This window comes from Cyclopterus lumpus, chromosome 3, assembly GCF_009769545.1.
Source record: "Cyclopterus lumpus isolate fCycLum1 chromosome 3, fCycLum1.pri, whole genome shotgun sequence".
Lineage (NCBI taxonomy): Eukaryota > Metazoa > Chordata > Actinopteri > Perciformes > Cyclopteridae > Cyclopterus > Cyclopterus lumpus.
This window is the reverse complement of record NC_046968.1, coordinates 10,796,811-10,814,512: the sequence shown is the minus strand read 5'-3', so window position 1 is coordinate 10,814,512 and position 17,702 is coordinate 10,796,811. Positions and strand designations below refer to the sequence as shown.

At 43.3% G+C, this 17,702-nt stretch overlaps 1 protein-coding gene across 1 annotated transcript in view; it reads right to left on the bottom strand.

The window, feature by feature from the left end:
• rasa3 (RAS p21 protein activator 3) overlaps positions 1-17,702 on the bottom strand; it is a 36,695-nt gene that overhangs the window by 16,200 nt on the left and 2,793 nt on the right. The window contains exons 2-5 of the mRNA XM_034556762.1: positions 9,521-9,638; positions 7,795-7,898; positions 6,533-6,627; positions 2,833-2,909 (exon numbers count right to left, since the gene is read on the bottom strand). Of these exons, the coding sequence (XP_034412653.1) occupies positions 2,833-2,909; positions 6,533-6,627; positions 7,795-7,898; positions 9,521-9,638 (394 nt within the window). The remainder of the gene's footprint in view (positions 1-2,832; positions 2,910-6,532; positions 6,628-7,794; positions 7,899-9,520; positions 9,639-17,702) is intronic.

Below are 17,702 nucleotides of genomic sequence, written 5' to 3'. Positions count from 1 at the left end.
GAGAGAGAGAGGGCACCGATGAAAAGAGACGGAGGGAAGTAATTCCATTTGAGCTGTTGGCGAAGAGTTGTGCCAATTTTAAATCCTGTGTGATCCAGCAACTACAAACACAGCACAAAGACCACTTGAGAGCGACGGAGAAAAAATAAAACAAAAAAGCATAGGAGAGGATATAACTTCAGACTTCTGACTCTACGACAGAGAAATCCGATTGAGAGCAAAGGAGGAAACAAAGCTCAGACGGGGCAACAAAGGGAGAGAAAAGCAGCGCGTCTTTCTTTTCCAGTTCAGCCGGAAATTCTTTTTTTCCATATCGCATCGCATGCATTCATGCGATCGTTTCATTCAATTCAACTTTATTATCTTTGTAATTGCCTAAAACATAACAGTCTTGTCGTTCGAAGATCATTTTAATTTGACGCTGTTTTATACACTATAACCATAGAGTACAAGCAAACAGATATGAGCAGTTTGTTTCACCAGAACATCTGTCTGTTTGTCTTTCTATCTATCTGTCCATCCATCCATCCATCCATCCATCTATTCCTGTGCTCTGTGTCCAATGACATCATTGCTGTGTGTAACAGGATTAGCAAATGGGACAGGACACCCAGCGGGACGAATCACTTCCTGTGTGTCACGATGATGCACTACTACTCGCACCGCATGATGAATTACACAGCAAATCGCAGCGCTGCCCACAACTGAACTGACTACATACACACACACACACACACACACACACACACACACACACACACACACACACACACACACACACACACACACACACACACACACACACACACACACACACACACACACACACACACACACACACACACACACACACACACACACACACACACACACACACACAGGTTCCTAATAAGGAATAAGGAGAGGGCTGGGTTAAGCATCACTAATGCCAGAGCGCTTCCTGTCCAATAAGCTTGTTTATATAACCCCTGCTTGGCCTACTATCCAGCCCCCTCCTCTCCGCCTCTCCCTCTCTCACCGCTGTGAGCCCTGACATGCCAGACAGTGGTGGTGGAGCAGACTTGTTTGTTTTAGTCGACATTACTCATATCAGGGTAACGTGCTTCTTTATTGTGCCCACGTAACCTGTCAAAAACAGGGGATGTGATTATGAGTCTGAGTCACTGACACTATTGCAAGTGAAATAATGAATTCACACAGAACAGAGACCTGCGTAACTTCCATAGGAAAGTAATGTGTTTCTTGTAAGATGTTTCTTGTTCTCAGATGTCATTCGTGGTTTAAACCACAAGCTAACCACACCTTACTAATTGAAAAGTGAAACACGTATATATATTCAAAGGGGAACTCCATTGATATTCACACATCCAAGTGTGTTGACAGGTTTTGGATAGTTTAGGCGCCCCAGATGGAGCTGGGAAAAATCGGATAAATTGCCAGCGCCAGTTGGGGCTGAAGACTGCAAGTTTGACAATTAAAGAAATCGCAAGGTGTGACATGAGAAAGAAGTGAGTCCTCTGCTCCTCCTCTCTGCTTGAGGCTGCACAGAATAACACACCCGAAAGTTAGACCCAACTGTCGTTGGTCCAGTTGCATTGAGGGTAATGGAGGCACCGTGTTTTGACAAGGAAGAAGAATGTGTGGAATAAAAAAAGACAATTTCTCTGGGTCTGCTGCATCAATTGTGTTATTATTAAGTAAAGGTACAGTACTAGTATGAAGTAGAAGTACTTGTGATGCAAAAACTGGCCACTGAGAGATATATCATTGTACATTGTATTATTTGGTTATTAGTACAGATGCATTATTCTTTAAGTGGTATTTTATAGTTGTAGTTGTTTTTATATATTGTATTGTTATGTACATGTTACTTGAGGCTAAATGCATTTTAATGTACACTCAGTTGACCTGCGATAAAACGTGCTGTAAAAATAACATTACTTCTCCTTGTCTAAAGACAATTTCTTTCAATCGGTTAGTTTGATGTGTGGAGCTGAATGGACGCAGCTCTCTCTCTCTCTCTCCGTCCCTCTGCTACATGTGTGTCTTCCTCGAGAAATCTGACCAGATGACCTGCTGCTCTAAGCTCCTTACCCTCAATGTGCTCTGGGAACGGAGCCACGCGGGCTCGTCATTGGACTTTACTGCTGCACGTTGCAGAAGGAGAGCCGGAGAGCAAACCAGCACACACAGAATAATCCATCCAGACCGTGAGCGTATCATTCATCCGCTGAAGTCCACACATCACATGCATGTGCGGTACCTTTAAAAACACACACAGCAACACGTGCACACTGAAACAACGAGTAACGGCAGATGTATGACGTCCACAACGTATTGATTCACATATTCAAAAACAGACTTATTCTAAATGAAATTATTCTAAATAGTACCCTGAAGAAAAATCCATGGCATTAAAACTACTTCCTTCCTGATTCAACGGCAGGTACGTGTCCAACATCTCACTTTACCACGCTCGAGAGGAAAAGTCAGGGGATCACCAAAGTCTGCAGGATACATCCTCTGGGGACAATGCATGTGTAAATGTTGTGGTATCCATCTAGTAGTGTCAGAGATTGTTCAGTTTGGACCAAAATGGTGGACCATTGCAGTCCCTAGAGCCTCATTGCCAGCGTGGCTAAAACCAAAAGTCATCAGCTGACAGTAACACTGACGTAAAACTTATTTTTCTGTAAACAGCAGAAAAGCAATCTTTGTGACTTCAGAAGTGTTCAGGAATATTATTTTCTTTGGTTTACATATCTTTTTTATAAAACTGCACAAGTCGCTGAAACATAAGGACTGTGTGTGTGTGTGTGTGTGCAGTCTCACCGTGTGGCTAGTTTATGGTTGATGACCCCACTGTCTGTGATGACTTCACTCAGTCGCAGCTCCAGGTGCACTTTCCCCTGCGGAACACAAACACACACTGATGGATACATTTAAATGTAAATGTTCAACGTTCTGCAGCCAGGTGCCCGGTGACAGGTGCAAAGCATGCACTCGCCATTTTGACACGCCTCTACCCACAACAACATGAAACTTGATCCAATTTAAACTAATTATTGTTTTAAGGCTCAGTGACAATCAATCCCTCACAATAACTAATCCAACAGATTCAGCTGTGGGTCTCAATTTATAGAAACATGTAATCCTTCAAGTTAACTGAAAACACATCTGGTGGAGATCCCTGGTTTTGATTGGACAGTGAAGATTCCAGCTGCTTCACTCTTAGATGGAATTGCCAGTTTATTAGTGTCTCTCCCAGATGCACTAGAAACAAAAAATCCCAAAACGTATATTTATACGCGCATCATACACATGTATGTATGAGGCTGGAATTGTTTGAAACTCTTTTTCAGAAAAGGCCTGATTAGGCTTGCAAAGGGGCAGAAAGTTTCCGGTAAATTCCACGGAAATTTTGTCTCGGGAATTTTGAAAAAAAGAAGTTTATTTGCAAAAGCATATAACAGGGAACTTAAATGTAGTTGAGAACAAGACTATGCACGCCTAGCTCAGCTGGACCCTGAATGCAGCTGGTTGTGAACATTGTCTGCCAGAAACATAAACGTTTTTGAACGTCTTTGTCATCAGTGTTGTCTGAACGTTTCAGCCCATATATGCCTGGCAAGTGTGAGAGCGCCGAGTTGCGTAGAGGCCAAGAGCGGTATTGCAGACAGATGGAGATTTCAATTATAGCTCCCAACATATTGAAAAAAATAACTGAACTAGTTCATTTTTTGGAGCTGTGAACTTAGTTCAACATTTTGAATTATGAACTATGAACTGAATAGTTCATTTTAAAATATGTGAACTATGAACTGAACTAGTGTTGTCGAAAGTGAACTTTCCCAACACTGTTTGTCATTACCTAGCATATTGATTACTTGGTAAACTGAAGCCATGTTCATTTTAATACCAAGATTATTTGTATACAGTAGACTAACTTTTTACAGCAGTGAGGAGGACAATGATGAGGTCCAGGAAGAAAGCATTTAGACCTGAAAGGATTCAGGGAAAAACACAACAAAAAAAATTGGGTTGGGGGGTGGTGATCATAGGGAATACACCTTTTTTATTCACCGTTCATGGTTTTTGTTGTTCGATGAAAGAATAAAGTTCTACAAAATGTCAAAAAAGTCAAAAATGTCATTTTTAAAAGTTGTATTGCAAGTGTTGTTTGTATGTTTGCATGCATGTCTGCTTATGACAAGGTACATACAGTTAAATTACCCCAAAATTTCCCGTTTATTCCCGTTAATTCCCGTGGAAAGTTTCCAACTTTGAATATTCCCGGAATTTTGCAACCCTGGGCCTGATTCATAGACGGTAAGTGTGAGCCAAGTAAATCAATGATTCTTCTCTGATATATCTCCATGCAACACAAAAAATACACAACAGTGAAAAAGGGGCATTCCTCCACCAACAGAGACACTGTATGTAAATAGCTGTGAGCACCAACGTCATGCTGGAGTTATTTTCCCTCTCTGAAGTGATTGGATTAATGACATAATGACAGCGTAGTCGTCCAGCTGTCTAGAGAAGCTCCATTAATTAACAGCATCAGTATGCAAACTCACAGGCGTTGCTCTTTCTTGGCCGATTCAAGCCGAGGGAACAAACACACGCATTTACACATGTGCACACAGGCCAAACAATGTGTCCTCTATTGAAAAGAGAAGAGAGAGACACTCTATCTTCCTACTTCATTTGATCCATCTCCCTTGCTTTCTCTTTTCTCTCATTCTCTCACACATCCTTCCTCTCCCCGGCTCCTCGGATGAATGTGTCTCTGTTTCAGATCGCTGCTCCAGGGCTACACACTCCCATCTGTCTGCAGATGTTACTGTTCACATGTGCTGGGTGTGTGCGTACGTGCGTGTGTGTGTGTGTGTAACCATGCGTGTGGGTGAGTGAGTCTGCTGAAATACTGAATAGTAGAAAATGTTGCACGTGTCAAGTGAGCATGTGGGACAAGTGAGGGGAAAAACGCATCAGCTCACGACTGGATTACGAGAAGAAAAACAAAGAGAGTTTTTACTGTCTTTAAGGCATTTCCCCCAAAATTACATTGACTGTTTAGTTTGTGTACAACTTGCTGAGAATACCCAATGAGAGGCGCTGACCGCATGGCAGATACAAACTGCTGTCAATCACAAAAAGCCACTCAGTCCACGTTTAAATGTTTCCAGGAATTGCGCAGACTTTCCTGCACGTGTCAGTTTTTCTTAGTGATGAACACACTCTTATTATTTGTGTTGTTCCTAAGTTATTTTTGGAAGTGAATTTGATTAACACAGACAGAGATGTCAGTGCTAACAAAGTAGAAGAAAGTGCAAACATTGCCGATTAAACGATCGACACTTGAGATGAAAAGTCAACATTTCATTCAACACTTCCCAAAAATGAAGGAGCGATTTGCTTCAATGTGCTTTTTTTCCTCAATCATACGAGAACCATGAACATATTTCCTTAAATATATTGATCTTGATCATACTGCGTGGTCACTCTTTCACCAGCCGATCACAAACAGAGCGAATGGGCTCCGGAGCGCACACACAGGGAGCCAGGTGACTTTGACCCTGCAGGCTCAGGTGTTTCAGGTGCACACATGCTGTGTTTGTTTGGGTTCTGCCCTGCTTCAAACATTAACATGCAGGAACACTATCCCACATCAATGCACATACGGTATGCAGGTGTCTCAGGCTGGGTGTCGCTTGAAACCCCAAAAATATATATACTTTTTTCATATCTATATTTAAAAGAGGTTAAATAACAGGTTTTTCTCCAAAAACATTTTATTTTTAATAAAAGGAGCAATATTTCTCTCCAATTTTAAAGCGTGTTTTGTGTTTTTTGCTGAACAGCACCTACTGTGGCCACAAAGTGACACTTAATGTTAAAATGCTAAAATGTAGTGTAACTGTAGAATACATATAGTAAGATCATACCATAAGCAAACCAGCTCAAACCAGCTTAGTGATGTTGCCATCTAGCGAAACAAGCTCTATCCAAAACTTGCTCAGATGAGCTAACACTCATACCAGACTATGCACGGTTGTATTAGCAAAACCCACAAGTTGAAATTAGCGAGGGTGCGTTTAATTTAATGTACATTTCCACAGTACTAATTCCATCAGTACAGAGTCAAACAATACTCATTGAAATTAGAAAACAAATCCATTCTCTAATATTATGTCCCAAATAAAGGCCTCGCTCTTTCTGCCACCAACCCGCCACTGAGAATTTGTGGAAGTCTGACGTGAAATGTTGTCTTATCTAAGGGAGTTGTACACAAAGCTTCAAAGAGCGGAGAATCAAACTAATCTGAGCAAGCGACCAGCATCAGCCCATGTTGGTCAATACCAAAACGCATCCAGCCCGAAAACTAAGTGTCATGTGGTTTCTGTGGAAAAGCTGAGAAACAAAAACAACCGGATGAACTGCGAGAGAAGAGGAAGAAAAGAAACCGAGAAGAGTGCTTTGTTTTTGTTTGTGTGTGTGTGTGTGTGTGTTTTCTCTCTGTACTGACCTGCACTTCTGAGTCAGCGCTGACAGGTTGTAGCTGGAACCAGGTGTCTTTGCCGTGATATTTCTGCAGGTCTTCTTTCTTCACTGCAACCTTGCCTACACACACACACACACACACACACACACACACACGCACACACACACACACACGCACACACACACACACACACACACACACACACACACGACAAATGAGCTCAAAACTACCTTTCTGAAAAAGACCTGCATGCTCACATCTCTTCTGAATGCACCTGGGGCCGAAATACTCACAAAGGGTACTGTCGGTGATCTGGACCTTGTCATTTCTATCTACCCTGAAACTAACAAGTCATTTATCTGTGAACAACACCCATGAACATACACACACACACACACACACACACAGTAGCTGTTGGTGATACAAATCACATCTTGAGAAAGATTTTTCAGTTGGTGGTTGGTCACACGCACACAAATACGAATAGGAACCCACAAATATGCACAGTGACACACCCAACGACACTGACAAAAACATCCGCCCTCACACAGAGAGACACACACTTTTTTAGTACGAAAAGTGTAACTATTAAGGGAACTTGAAGGAATAATTCGACAATTTGTGCCTCGGAAGATAAGAAAGTCTGTATCTCTCCTCTAAGAAGTCACTAAGTTGAGTGCAATGATGCTGATGGTTGTTCTGATCCTTCAGGTTTGATTGGAGTGAAACTGAGAGCAGTGATATAATCTGTACCCCTGTGACCACAGCTCATTTAAATACGTAACCGTTAAATATTTAAAGTAGAAAAATGTTATAGATATAAATGTTTAATTACATTAACAGGGTTTTTACTTGGCAGACACATTGTTTACTTGCTAGGAAAACCCTTGATTGCTTTGCTATATTTGATCAATACCCGTTTTTCAATATCAACTCAATTCTTCAAATTTCTTTTTATAAAACATTTTTGGGGGAAAATAGTGAAAAGTGCCTGCCACAATTTCCAAAGTGCAAGTTAAAGTGATATATATAAATTCTCAACATTCGTTCCAAATAAAATACTAAATTGTTGCCTTATTTCAATCGATCATCATATTGGATATCGTGTTTTAGACATTTAAATATTAGTCTTTTTGCTTGAACCTATAAGGTTCATGCTGACATTTCTAAATTCAAAGCAGATCTACGGCGTAGATTGCCTCCGCGCGGCTCTCAACATGGCTACGGCAAAACAAAGCACAGAGAAGTTGTGATAACAACACAAACAGAGGGAGCTGTTTACTCACCGATACTGGAGTCCCTCCTGAAGACGTCCCTGTCGAAGATGTAGAAGGAGAGGTGTCTGAAGCTACGTGGAATCTCACAGTAAAAGTCCTCCCCGTAGAATGGACTGAAGGTGAGAGGAGACACAAGGCATGCTGGGATTAGACTCCTCTAGTCGGATTGAGCATGTTTCACCACAATTTAAGTTTGACATATTTAGTTGTTGAAAGATGAGAAAGTAGCATGTTGTCATGGGAAAAAAAAGAGGTAATTGACTGAGGAATGCAAAATCTCCTGTCGAAATGAAGGAGGTGCCTGCCAGCTGGATAAAGTGTCTATGAGGAACCTTTAACTGGTTATGAAACTGTTTCTGTAATGTGTAATACCGACACCGCTATATGACCCAAGTGAACAAGGACATGAGTGAGAAGATTGCCCATTTCTTAATGCTTGTCATCGTTGACACAGATCCGGCTTCGCTGCAACCTTCGCTCGGAGGTATATTGCTGGACCGGCGTGAGGGAAGGGGGGCACGGGAGAACCAGAACCAGGACTAAGCAGGGCAGGCCGTCAGACCCTGCTGCGGTTAAACGAGAGGTTTTCTAAAGGAACTCTGGTACTCGGAAACACTGCGTTTGTCCACACGGCCGGCCAGAATCAACAGGAAATGAAAATCTTCTCAAAGCAGCTTTAAAGTGTGATAATCACCTGCGAATGCGTTGTGTGATCAACCTCTAATTTTCATTCTCGCATTCATTCGTTATCCACTTAATGATTAATTGGTTAATTTGTAAACTATTTTTCAGTGTCGCTGTCCGACTGTGTCAGTCCACTTTAACCTACACAAGTCTTTCCTCATTCTTGCCCAAAGATGATTGATTTTGTCCCTTGGCCAGACATAAAAAAAATCACATGCATTTGCATCTTGCCAGAGTCATGTGGACTCTACAGCTCGCTCGCCTCCAACAATCGACCTGTTTGTGACCATTGGCTGGACGGTACATCAACTGCCAAGCTCTGCCTTACCTAAACAACGGTCAGAGATGAATTAGTGCAATGAGAATCTCGTGAGCTGCGCCCTCGGGGTTGCTGCTAACAATTACTGACTTCATCTGTAACTCCTCAGACATTAGGACACACAGAGGGCTGGTCGATGGACGGGCAGGCAGAGCATTCATATCCAACAATATTGCAGGGCCCTGAAATAAGTGTAATTCAATGTGGTCAACTCTGTGAGCGAAAAAAGGGGAACGTGTTCTTCATGTTTTGGTTGAATCTAAAACGATAAAGTTCTTACGTCATTATCCAGGTGTTTTCTCTTTAGTCTGGTTTGATATTTGAAATATTTTACACCGTCTATACAAAAGTCTGCTAAGTTTTTATTAACACCTTGATAAAGAGTTATTCTGTGGCCAAAGAATGTACTGAATTTATATACATGTATATACATACACATAAATTATTTCATGAGAGGGATCAAGCTCGTACACAGATGAAACCTGTTTGCTGTACGACGTACAGCAAACAGGTTTCATCTTTATTAAATACTATTGACGTTCAATAACTTCACTTCTGTCAACTAACTTATAACTAAAGCTACAGCTCTAACCCGGGGGAAGTAAATGTTTAATCATCCAATTCATAAAGGCAGGGATTATAATTTCACTCTCACGGTTGCACCTTTCTGTGTACATACAGACTGAAAGGATGACAACGACAACAAAAAGTGCGGAGGGCCCCTGAACGCACCAAAGGGACTTCTCTATGATCTTGGTCCTGAAGACCTCTTCTTGGTCCAGGTTGACGGTGCAGTAGCAGTCCCTCATCCTGTTTGGCCCCGGGTACGGAGGGATGTTTTTTGCTTCTCCTGCACAAAGAAAAAGGGCAGTTATTATTTAGAAAACGCTGTCGTAAGCAGTAACAATGTGTTTATTCAGACACACTGCTGTATGTGATTACTTATTTATGAACACTGAAAGCACGCAAAGTATGATGTAAATTCACGCCTCCTTTAGCTTTGAATAATCTGACCGCTGCACGTATAAAAGGTAGACTTCTTTTAAACTGGTCGCAAAAAATATTAAGACATGTACTCTGAAACAGACACACGTAACACACGTGTGTTGGGTTCAGTGTGTGTGTGTTGTCAGATATGTGAATGAAAGAATCTGCATGGGACATTTCCTGAATCCTGCTGAAGCTTAATCTGTTCGTCAAACATGTGTGACAGATAGCATTCCCTTTGACAAGAATGTGGTCCAACCACACACCGAGACACACGCACACACACACGCTCACACACACACAGTCCTTATGTTTCTGCTGTTTACAGAAAAATAAGTTTTACATCAGTGATAAACTGCTGGTGTCCCTCAGGAGCAATACATACAGTCTCCTCTATAAAGCACAGCTTCATTTTCACTTATTCTGCCCCCCCCTTCCCCAGGACCCACGGGACTCGGTAGTCTAAAGTTACATGCGTGTAAGTGCACCGTTGTCACGGTTTGCTCCAGTAACGCTCTGTTATCTGCACGAGAATCTGATGCTGCCGTTCAGCCGACGCCTCGCGCGGTTATTTCTGGCCTTAAAAGGAGTAACTTCTCCACAATGGCAGCAGGAGTCTGCGGCTGGGTTTACGATGTTCGCAAGCTGACACTTTGTCTTTCAAATTTGATCCCCAACGTGTGTGGCTTGTTGTTCATGTGAAAGGCCAGACAGTGGACACTTTCACTTTTTAAAATTAAACAATTTGAGAGTAGACACTGCTTGATTTCACGGCTTGTCAAACACATTATAACAAGAGATATATAACAATATTGTCATCTTGTTTTTATCTTTAGGGAACAAGAGTACAAATCTACCACTGGTGTAGCTTTTTTTTCTTGGTCCTTTGTTTTGGGGTGTTACAAATATTAACTTCAATCACCCTTTTCTACAGTCTGTTCAATACAAAAATGCCTTTGGCTGCACTAGAAAACAAGTCAAAACTATAGAAATCCTGAGCTTCTCATCCCCCTTCAATGAATTCTGTGAATGAGAAACACTGCAGTGCAGTCATCCAGCTCTGACACCTCATGTTGGGGATTGCACAAGAACTGAATCCAAACACAGAACCCGTTTTCTCAATACTTGAGAAGGAAAGGGTTGATGAAAAGGAGTGAGGGGGTGAAGGTGACTTATCACATTAGTCACGAAGCAGTTCAAAACATGCAATTACACTGTTTGGAAGAAAGCTGTGATTTATGTCTACATGTGTATAAATCCACAACTAACCGCACCCAACAAATGCACCATTTACTCATGTTTGGGTAATCAGCGCTCAGCTGTTTTACTATATATTTGTATATAGTATATATCTTTTTTTTTAGCTCTGCTACACATTGGGCTGTTGCTACTGGAAACTCTTTGTCAAATACATAATTTCAATATGTAATACGAGTGACTAATGGCCAGTTGTGAAAGAGAGCTCATCTGGTACAGCTCTACCTCTGATCCATAACTCTACACAGAGGATGAATATAAAAACCCCTGACACAAACAGAGGTGATTAAGTGTCTCTCTGTGGGGGTTGTATTCATAATGCACGGCATTATGACTTCTTTCCCTGCAGGCGGATTCATACCGTGTACAGCAACAGTTCCCAACAACAACGTTCATTCACAAATTCAAAAGACACCCGAGCTGTAAAACAAGACGCACGCTCCACCGCTTCCATTTGTCGTGACAGGATCCGACTCTGTCTCTGTTTATGTGCGAGAGCAGCGGGATGACGCACGTCTCTCTTATCTCTGTCTTTATCCATTGTCTCCCATTCTCTCTCGTTTATTCTCCCACATGCATTTCATCTTCCTCCTGTAATCCTCCTCATTCCCCTCTGCTGCTCCTGAATTCCCTCCAATCTCCTTTTTTTCTCTCCCAGCTCTCATTCATGACCTGTGAGGTCCCTTGATTGGATTGCACCATCCAGGATTACCACAGCTTTCTCTCTCTCTCTCTGTGTGTGTGTGTGTGTGTGTGTGTGTGTGTGTGTGTGTGTGTGTGTGATGACTCAACTTGCAGGGTAAAAACAAATCTGTGCCAAAATCGGAGCTCTGGAGAACGTTTATATCTACGTTTATATCTACGTACATCACACACACACACACACACACACACAGTTCAAACCCTGTTAAAGTGGTTACGCATATATAAGCACATTTGTACTGCAAATATTGTATTTTTTTACATTACTGCTGACCTTTCTACAAACCCTTAGACTGATGAGTGCATTTTTTTCCTGCTTGAAAATCAACATGCGGAGACTTGAAACTTTGCTTGAGATAAGTAATCCATCCATCCCAGTGAACATCTATTTGTCTTCAGCTTTCAGTCATTTTTAAACTTGACGTTCAGAAATGTCGGTGAAAAGCACTCCACGTAGGTGGAGTCGGAATCAAAGACCAACCGGGGCAATATTATTGGACGATTATATCTCATCACAGACGGATCGGTGTCGCCGTTAAGATGCAGTGACAAAAAAGAAGATATATTTGAGGTTATTCATAAACAGGTGTCACATTACATAGTTTGATCACTAATGAGTGGTTAGAAGTTTATGTTTCCACCGTAAAATGTCACACTCGATAGACATGTTAGTCACAATGCTGAGAAAATCAATATGGCCATGGAAACAGCCGGATGGAAGCTCGGGTAAACTGTGGAAAGGTTTGTGCATCGATAAAAGCAAAATGCAACACGGTGGGATGGAAACAGGCTGAGAGAATAAATCATAAAGTACACAAAGCATGCGATGTAAACACCCACTGTTGAACAGATGAAAAGCATCGTCTATGTGGGCCGATGATGATGAGACTCTTAACGTCCTTCAAATGAACACGCACGACCAACAGAAATGGCACGTATCCGTCATGATTTGTTTTCATGGTTCGGGGTTTGACAAAACATCAACAACACGGAGCAAAAAATGGGATCAGTAAACCCCCGTAATCCCTTTCACTACTTCCAAATGCGTCACCATGCAATGTCAACATCAGTCGACTTACAATGTAGTCTGTTAGTCTGTAGCAATAACCACAGTGACAGATTCTGAGTGACATCTAGCTGCTTCCTGTTCAGGGGGAGAAGGAACTGCTGGGCAGTTGTCCTTCCAGATGAGTCGATAAGCAGCATAGTTTGCCAGTTTGGTTTATCACAACAGCGATATTGCATGAGTGTGTGTGTGTGTGCGTGTGTGTGCGTGCGTGTGTGTGTTTATGTTTGATGGAGATCGAGTCTGTTACAAAGAAAAGGATAAGCCTCTCCAGTAACCTGATGTCCACAACGTTAGATGAAAGGCTTCATTGTGAAACCAGAGGGTGTAATCCTCTGTCTCAGCGCATCTCTATATTTTTCTCTCACTTTTATTTCATCCCGGTTCATGTGCTGCAGTTTTTTTTTTAATCCAAAAGTGTTGTTATCTATGCGTTATGTTGTCCTTTTTGTTTTCTTTTTCAAAATTAGCTTCAACCTGATTTCACTTTCCTCTATTTCTGGTTGCATCCGCTTTTTCATCTCTTTCTCTCATTTGAGGCGGTGCGTTGTCCCTCCTCAAGATTCTGAATAAGTGGTACATTTAAAACAACAACAACAACAACAGCTTTCTCTTTTCATCACTCATCACTGTAGCTGCCCTTGGAGAATATCGTGCCCTAGTATCTGAGGAAAAACACAGTGCAAAGACACACACTTGTAGGCACGTGTGAGTGCTGAGGTGGTGTGTACGCTAAATTCGAGGCGCATAGAAATAATAACGATGACAGGAACACCCCAAACAGGGCGAGAGTGAAGGGGAGCACTTTGACGCATCAAAAAAGGTCGACTACCTGCCTCATTCCTGCAGAGGAAAGTGAAGAAAAGGAGGCGAAGACAGAAGAAATGAGGAAGCACGACGCGACGGACGCGCTGAATGTGTGTCCGAAAGCTTTGTTCCTTTTCCTCTGTTGGCCTGTGTCAGTCGGCCACGCTCGCGTTGCACAGTTACAGATGCGCCGCTCGACTTGTTATTCTAATCCTCTCGGACATAAAAACACATTCGAGGATACACCGACGAGAACGCTTTCAGTGGACGTGTGCTCGACGAGCAGGCCCGGGACACACAGGAAAGGATAGGAAAAGAAGGGAGGGGGGTTGTTAGTGAGGAAAATACAAGCAGTGTACTTAATCGAGGGCGAGAGAGAGAGAGAGAGAGAGAGAGAGAGAAAGAAAAAAAAGAGAGAAGTCAGTCAGATAGAAAAATGGAGAGTGGTTAGCTTTGGAGAAAGCTACAACAGGAAATGAGATGAGGGGAAAGGAATTCCAACTGGATCCAAGATGTAGTTTAAAAGGCAGTGAACAGCCCGTTACTCCTGAGTGTGTGTGTGTGTGTGTGTGTGTGTGTGTGTGTGTGTGTGTGTGTGTGTGTGTGTGTGAGAGAGAGAGAGACACCGTAAGAATGGAAAGAAGGACTGAACCCCGTAATGGGACAATTTATTGTCCCACAGTTAATACTCAGTTCCTTTGATGGTCCTAATTAGAGACTCAAAACAAGAACTGCCCCCCCTACTCTGTGGATATATAGAGCAGTGGCTTTGATCCCACAGTAAAATATTCCTGTATCATTGAAAATAGGGCTGCAACTTGCATTTAGTTTCAATATGAGTTCATTTCTTACTCATGTGCTCGATAAAATGTCGAGAAATGCAGACAACAACACTCATTAACAGTGTTCAAATCCCCCAAGTCAAGCCTGGTATTGCACTTTCAGAAAGTCGGAGCCTTGTGAGAAACAGATTAAAACAAGAGTGGTTTAACAAACAAGCACACATGCTGACTTTTAGTCCTTGTGTGTGCCAGACACACAAACAACTGAATCCTACACGTGATGCAACTAGTGTTGTTTTAGACTTCCAATGCCGACGTCTTCCGAACGCAGACTTAAACCCACACACAACGCTGCGCTGTGTGATGCAATTTTGGCGTAGTGGTCACAGTCAGAATTGCAGATCGTACGCCCGATTTCAAGTAAACGTAAAAGACAAAAAACACTCAAATGATTATCTTTTGCAAAAAAAGATGCAAATGGTAGCAAGTGTATTGGCTGCGATAATCCAAGGTGAGCACTCTTCATGAGGCCCAAATGAACTCAACACCACTGACATTAAAATGAGCAACGTCATCACCGACAGGCCGTACTTTGAACCCACTCTTGCTCATCTTGAAACCCACAGTCTGAAACCTGCATCTTTTCACTATCCAAGGGTGAGTGAGGCTTGTCGCAAATCGTCCCAGCAGCTGTGCTGAAGTTGTCGATCGGTGAGGAGGAAAAGCGTGGAGAGGAAAGAAAAAAGGGGAGTTAAAAGACTGCACACACACACACACACACACACACACACACACACACACACACACACACGCACACACTGTGATAAACCACCTCTCAGTTACTGATCAAACTCGCTCTCCATCTAGTGCGTCCAGGAGCTAATGTTCAAACAGATTCGTTAGCCTCAATGGAAAACTTGAGAAGAAAACAAAGTCAGGTGAAGTTACACTGTGTGTGGGAAAGTCAGCTGTAGAATCGGCTCACACGTTAGACATCAGGGTCTGAAACCCGGTATGTTCCCTCCTGGATGTGAGTGCCATCTTTCAGACCAGTGTGGTGCCACATCTTTACATGGCCTGTATACGGCCCGGTCAGTTCAAATACTACTTTTTTCGTAATACTTTTTGTTTTTCGTCTTTTAAAAACTTTAAAAAGCTGTCAAACGAGTACAGCTCTCGCCTCCACACACTCACTCGAAACACACAATGACGAAGGAGATATGATATCTTTTGCAAGCACAGGAAAGGGAGAGAAGGTCGGGTGTAAGTCCCTGTGTGTGGCAAGCTGACATTGCTTGTGTTGCCAGAGGAAAGCAACACTGTTGTGAAACCAGATGTAATCTCTGTGTGTGCGTGTGTGTGTGTGTGTGTGTGTGTGTGTGTGTGTGTGTGTGTGTGTGTGTGTGTGTGTGTGTGTGTGTGTGTGTGTGGGGGGCCATTTGCTACAGACATTTTTCACCACTTTCTGTTGAACCAATTCAGGTTTTTACACAAGATGGAAAACTATATGTCAACGTGCTTCTGACACCTCTCGGCATGTTGGGTTTCTCCCTCTGCTCATTAGCAGCATGGCGAGTGTTTCCCAGCTGGTAGAGGTCATCCCAGAGGGGGATCCAGTCGACTTCCCCTCACGGGGCGTGTGAAGGACATCCTGAAGGAGCTGCGCTCCGGGTGCAGTCCCTTTATTTACCCCTGCTGACCCTGCATGCTGGCCACACGGCGTTACTTCCCCACTGCGTTCTCGTGGAGGGCACGTTACCTACCGAGTGCGGTGACAGCCGCTGTACCCAACCCGGATTATTCCACCAGCCTAAAGCCGCCTGGGCCGAAAACACGGCCCGCGTCTCAACAGTCAACAAACATGTTTACAGCAAACGACTTCCCAGAGAGCCGGCCTTCGAGGACAAAATGGAGAATCTACCGCATACATAGATGCCTGTATACATACTCCCAGCTCCACCCCACTCTCACACACTTCTTAGAATTCAATCATAGCCTCATGTGATGTTTGTGATTTTTCCTAGTAATTAAATCACAAAACCCTTCAACTAAATAAGAGCCGGAGTCTTCCACAACACAAAACATACTTCCCCATCCCTCTCCCTGTAACCCCGTAGCTCATATTCAGTCTGGACAGGAGGCAGTTTGGGAACCTCTGTTGGCCAACTGTCATCCAGCCCAAGCTGCCCGAATTCATCCGCCCACTCCGGTTTCTTCCACCTTCCAGCGCTCTACCTCCTCTCCACAGTGTGTGTGAATTCCACATGCTCTTGTTCCAACCGGGTTAACGGCCTCGACAGTTCAGGTGGAGTAGCTCACGAGGAGAGCTGCACGTTCAGTGGAGATCATCTACTCTCAGGCTAATCCAATAATGGACCAAACTCTGGAAGGATCTAAATCGTTAATTAGGGCTCAAACAGCAAATTGTAAACAGGCAACAGCGAAATGTGTTTAAATAAATAAATGGTAGACATTTTCACGAGCATGACATGTGGCTGGATGTGTTTCCCCAGTGCTCTGAATCTGTCCGAGTACGTCAAACTCTTCCGGCCTGTTAGAGAGAAGTCAAAAGCACACATGTTGTCGCTAATGAGTGCAAAGTCACGACTCCAGCTGTGCCCCTGAGATTCCTTCCCGTCTCTCCGAGCGCTGAGAGAGACACCGCCGCTGACAGATGAGTCACAGCCAGCTCCCGTATGTGAGACAGCACCTCTGTGCCCCGCCTGTGTCTCCCTACATCTGCTTTGCATCAGCCTGTTGCCATGCAGGAAAAAACACAATTCTTTTGTCGTCTATTCCAGCTAATCAGGAAGTGAATTGAGGGGGATGTTTCCTGTTTCCTGTGCCCGCCAGACAGCACGGATTCGGGGGCCCAGTAGCAACGTTCGGTTTTCCGAATCTCGTGTGTTCCTCCAGGACACTGAGGAGAGTCATCACCTGGTGGAGCACAACAATAATAAGTCCTTTTCTCTCTCTCTCTCTCTCTCTCTCTCTCTCTCTCTCTCTCTCATCTCTCTCTCTCTCTCTCTCTCTCTCTCTCTCTCTCTCTCTCTCTCTCTCTCTCTCTCTCTCTCTCTCTCTCTCTCTCTCTCTCTCTCCTCTCTCTCTCTCTCTCTCTCTCTCTCTCTCTCTCTCTCTCTCTCTCTCTCTCTCTCTCTCTCTCTCTCTCTCTCTCTCTCTCCTGCAGGTATCTGGCAGACCATCAGCTCTGAGTCATCCGCCAGCCTCAGTCTCATGCCGAAGGACAATGCTTTGGTGAAGACAACGTTGTGCGAGGGCCGTGGGGGTCAGACTGACAGCGAGTGCGGCTGCT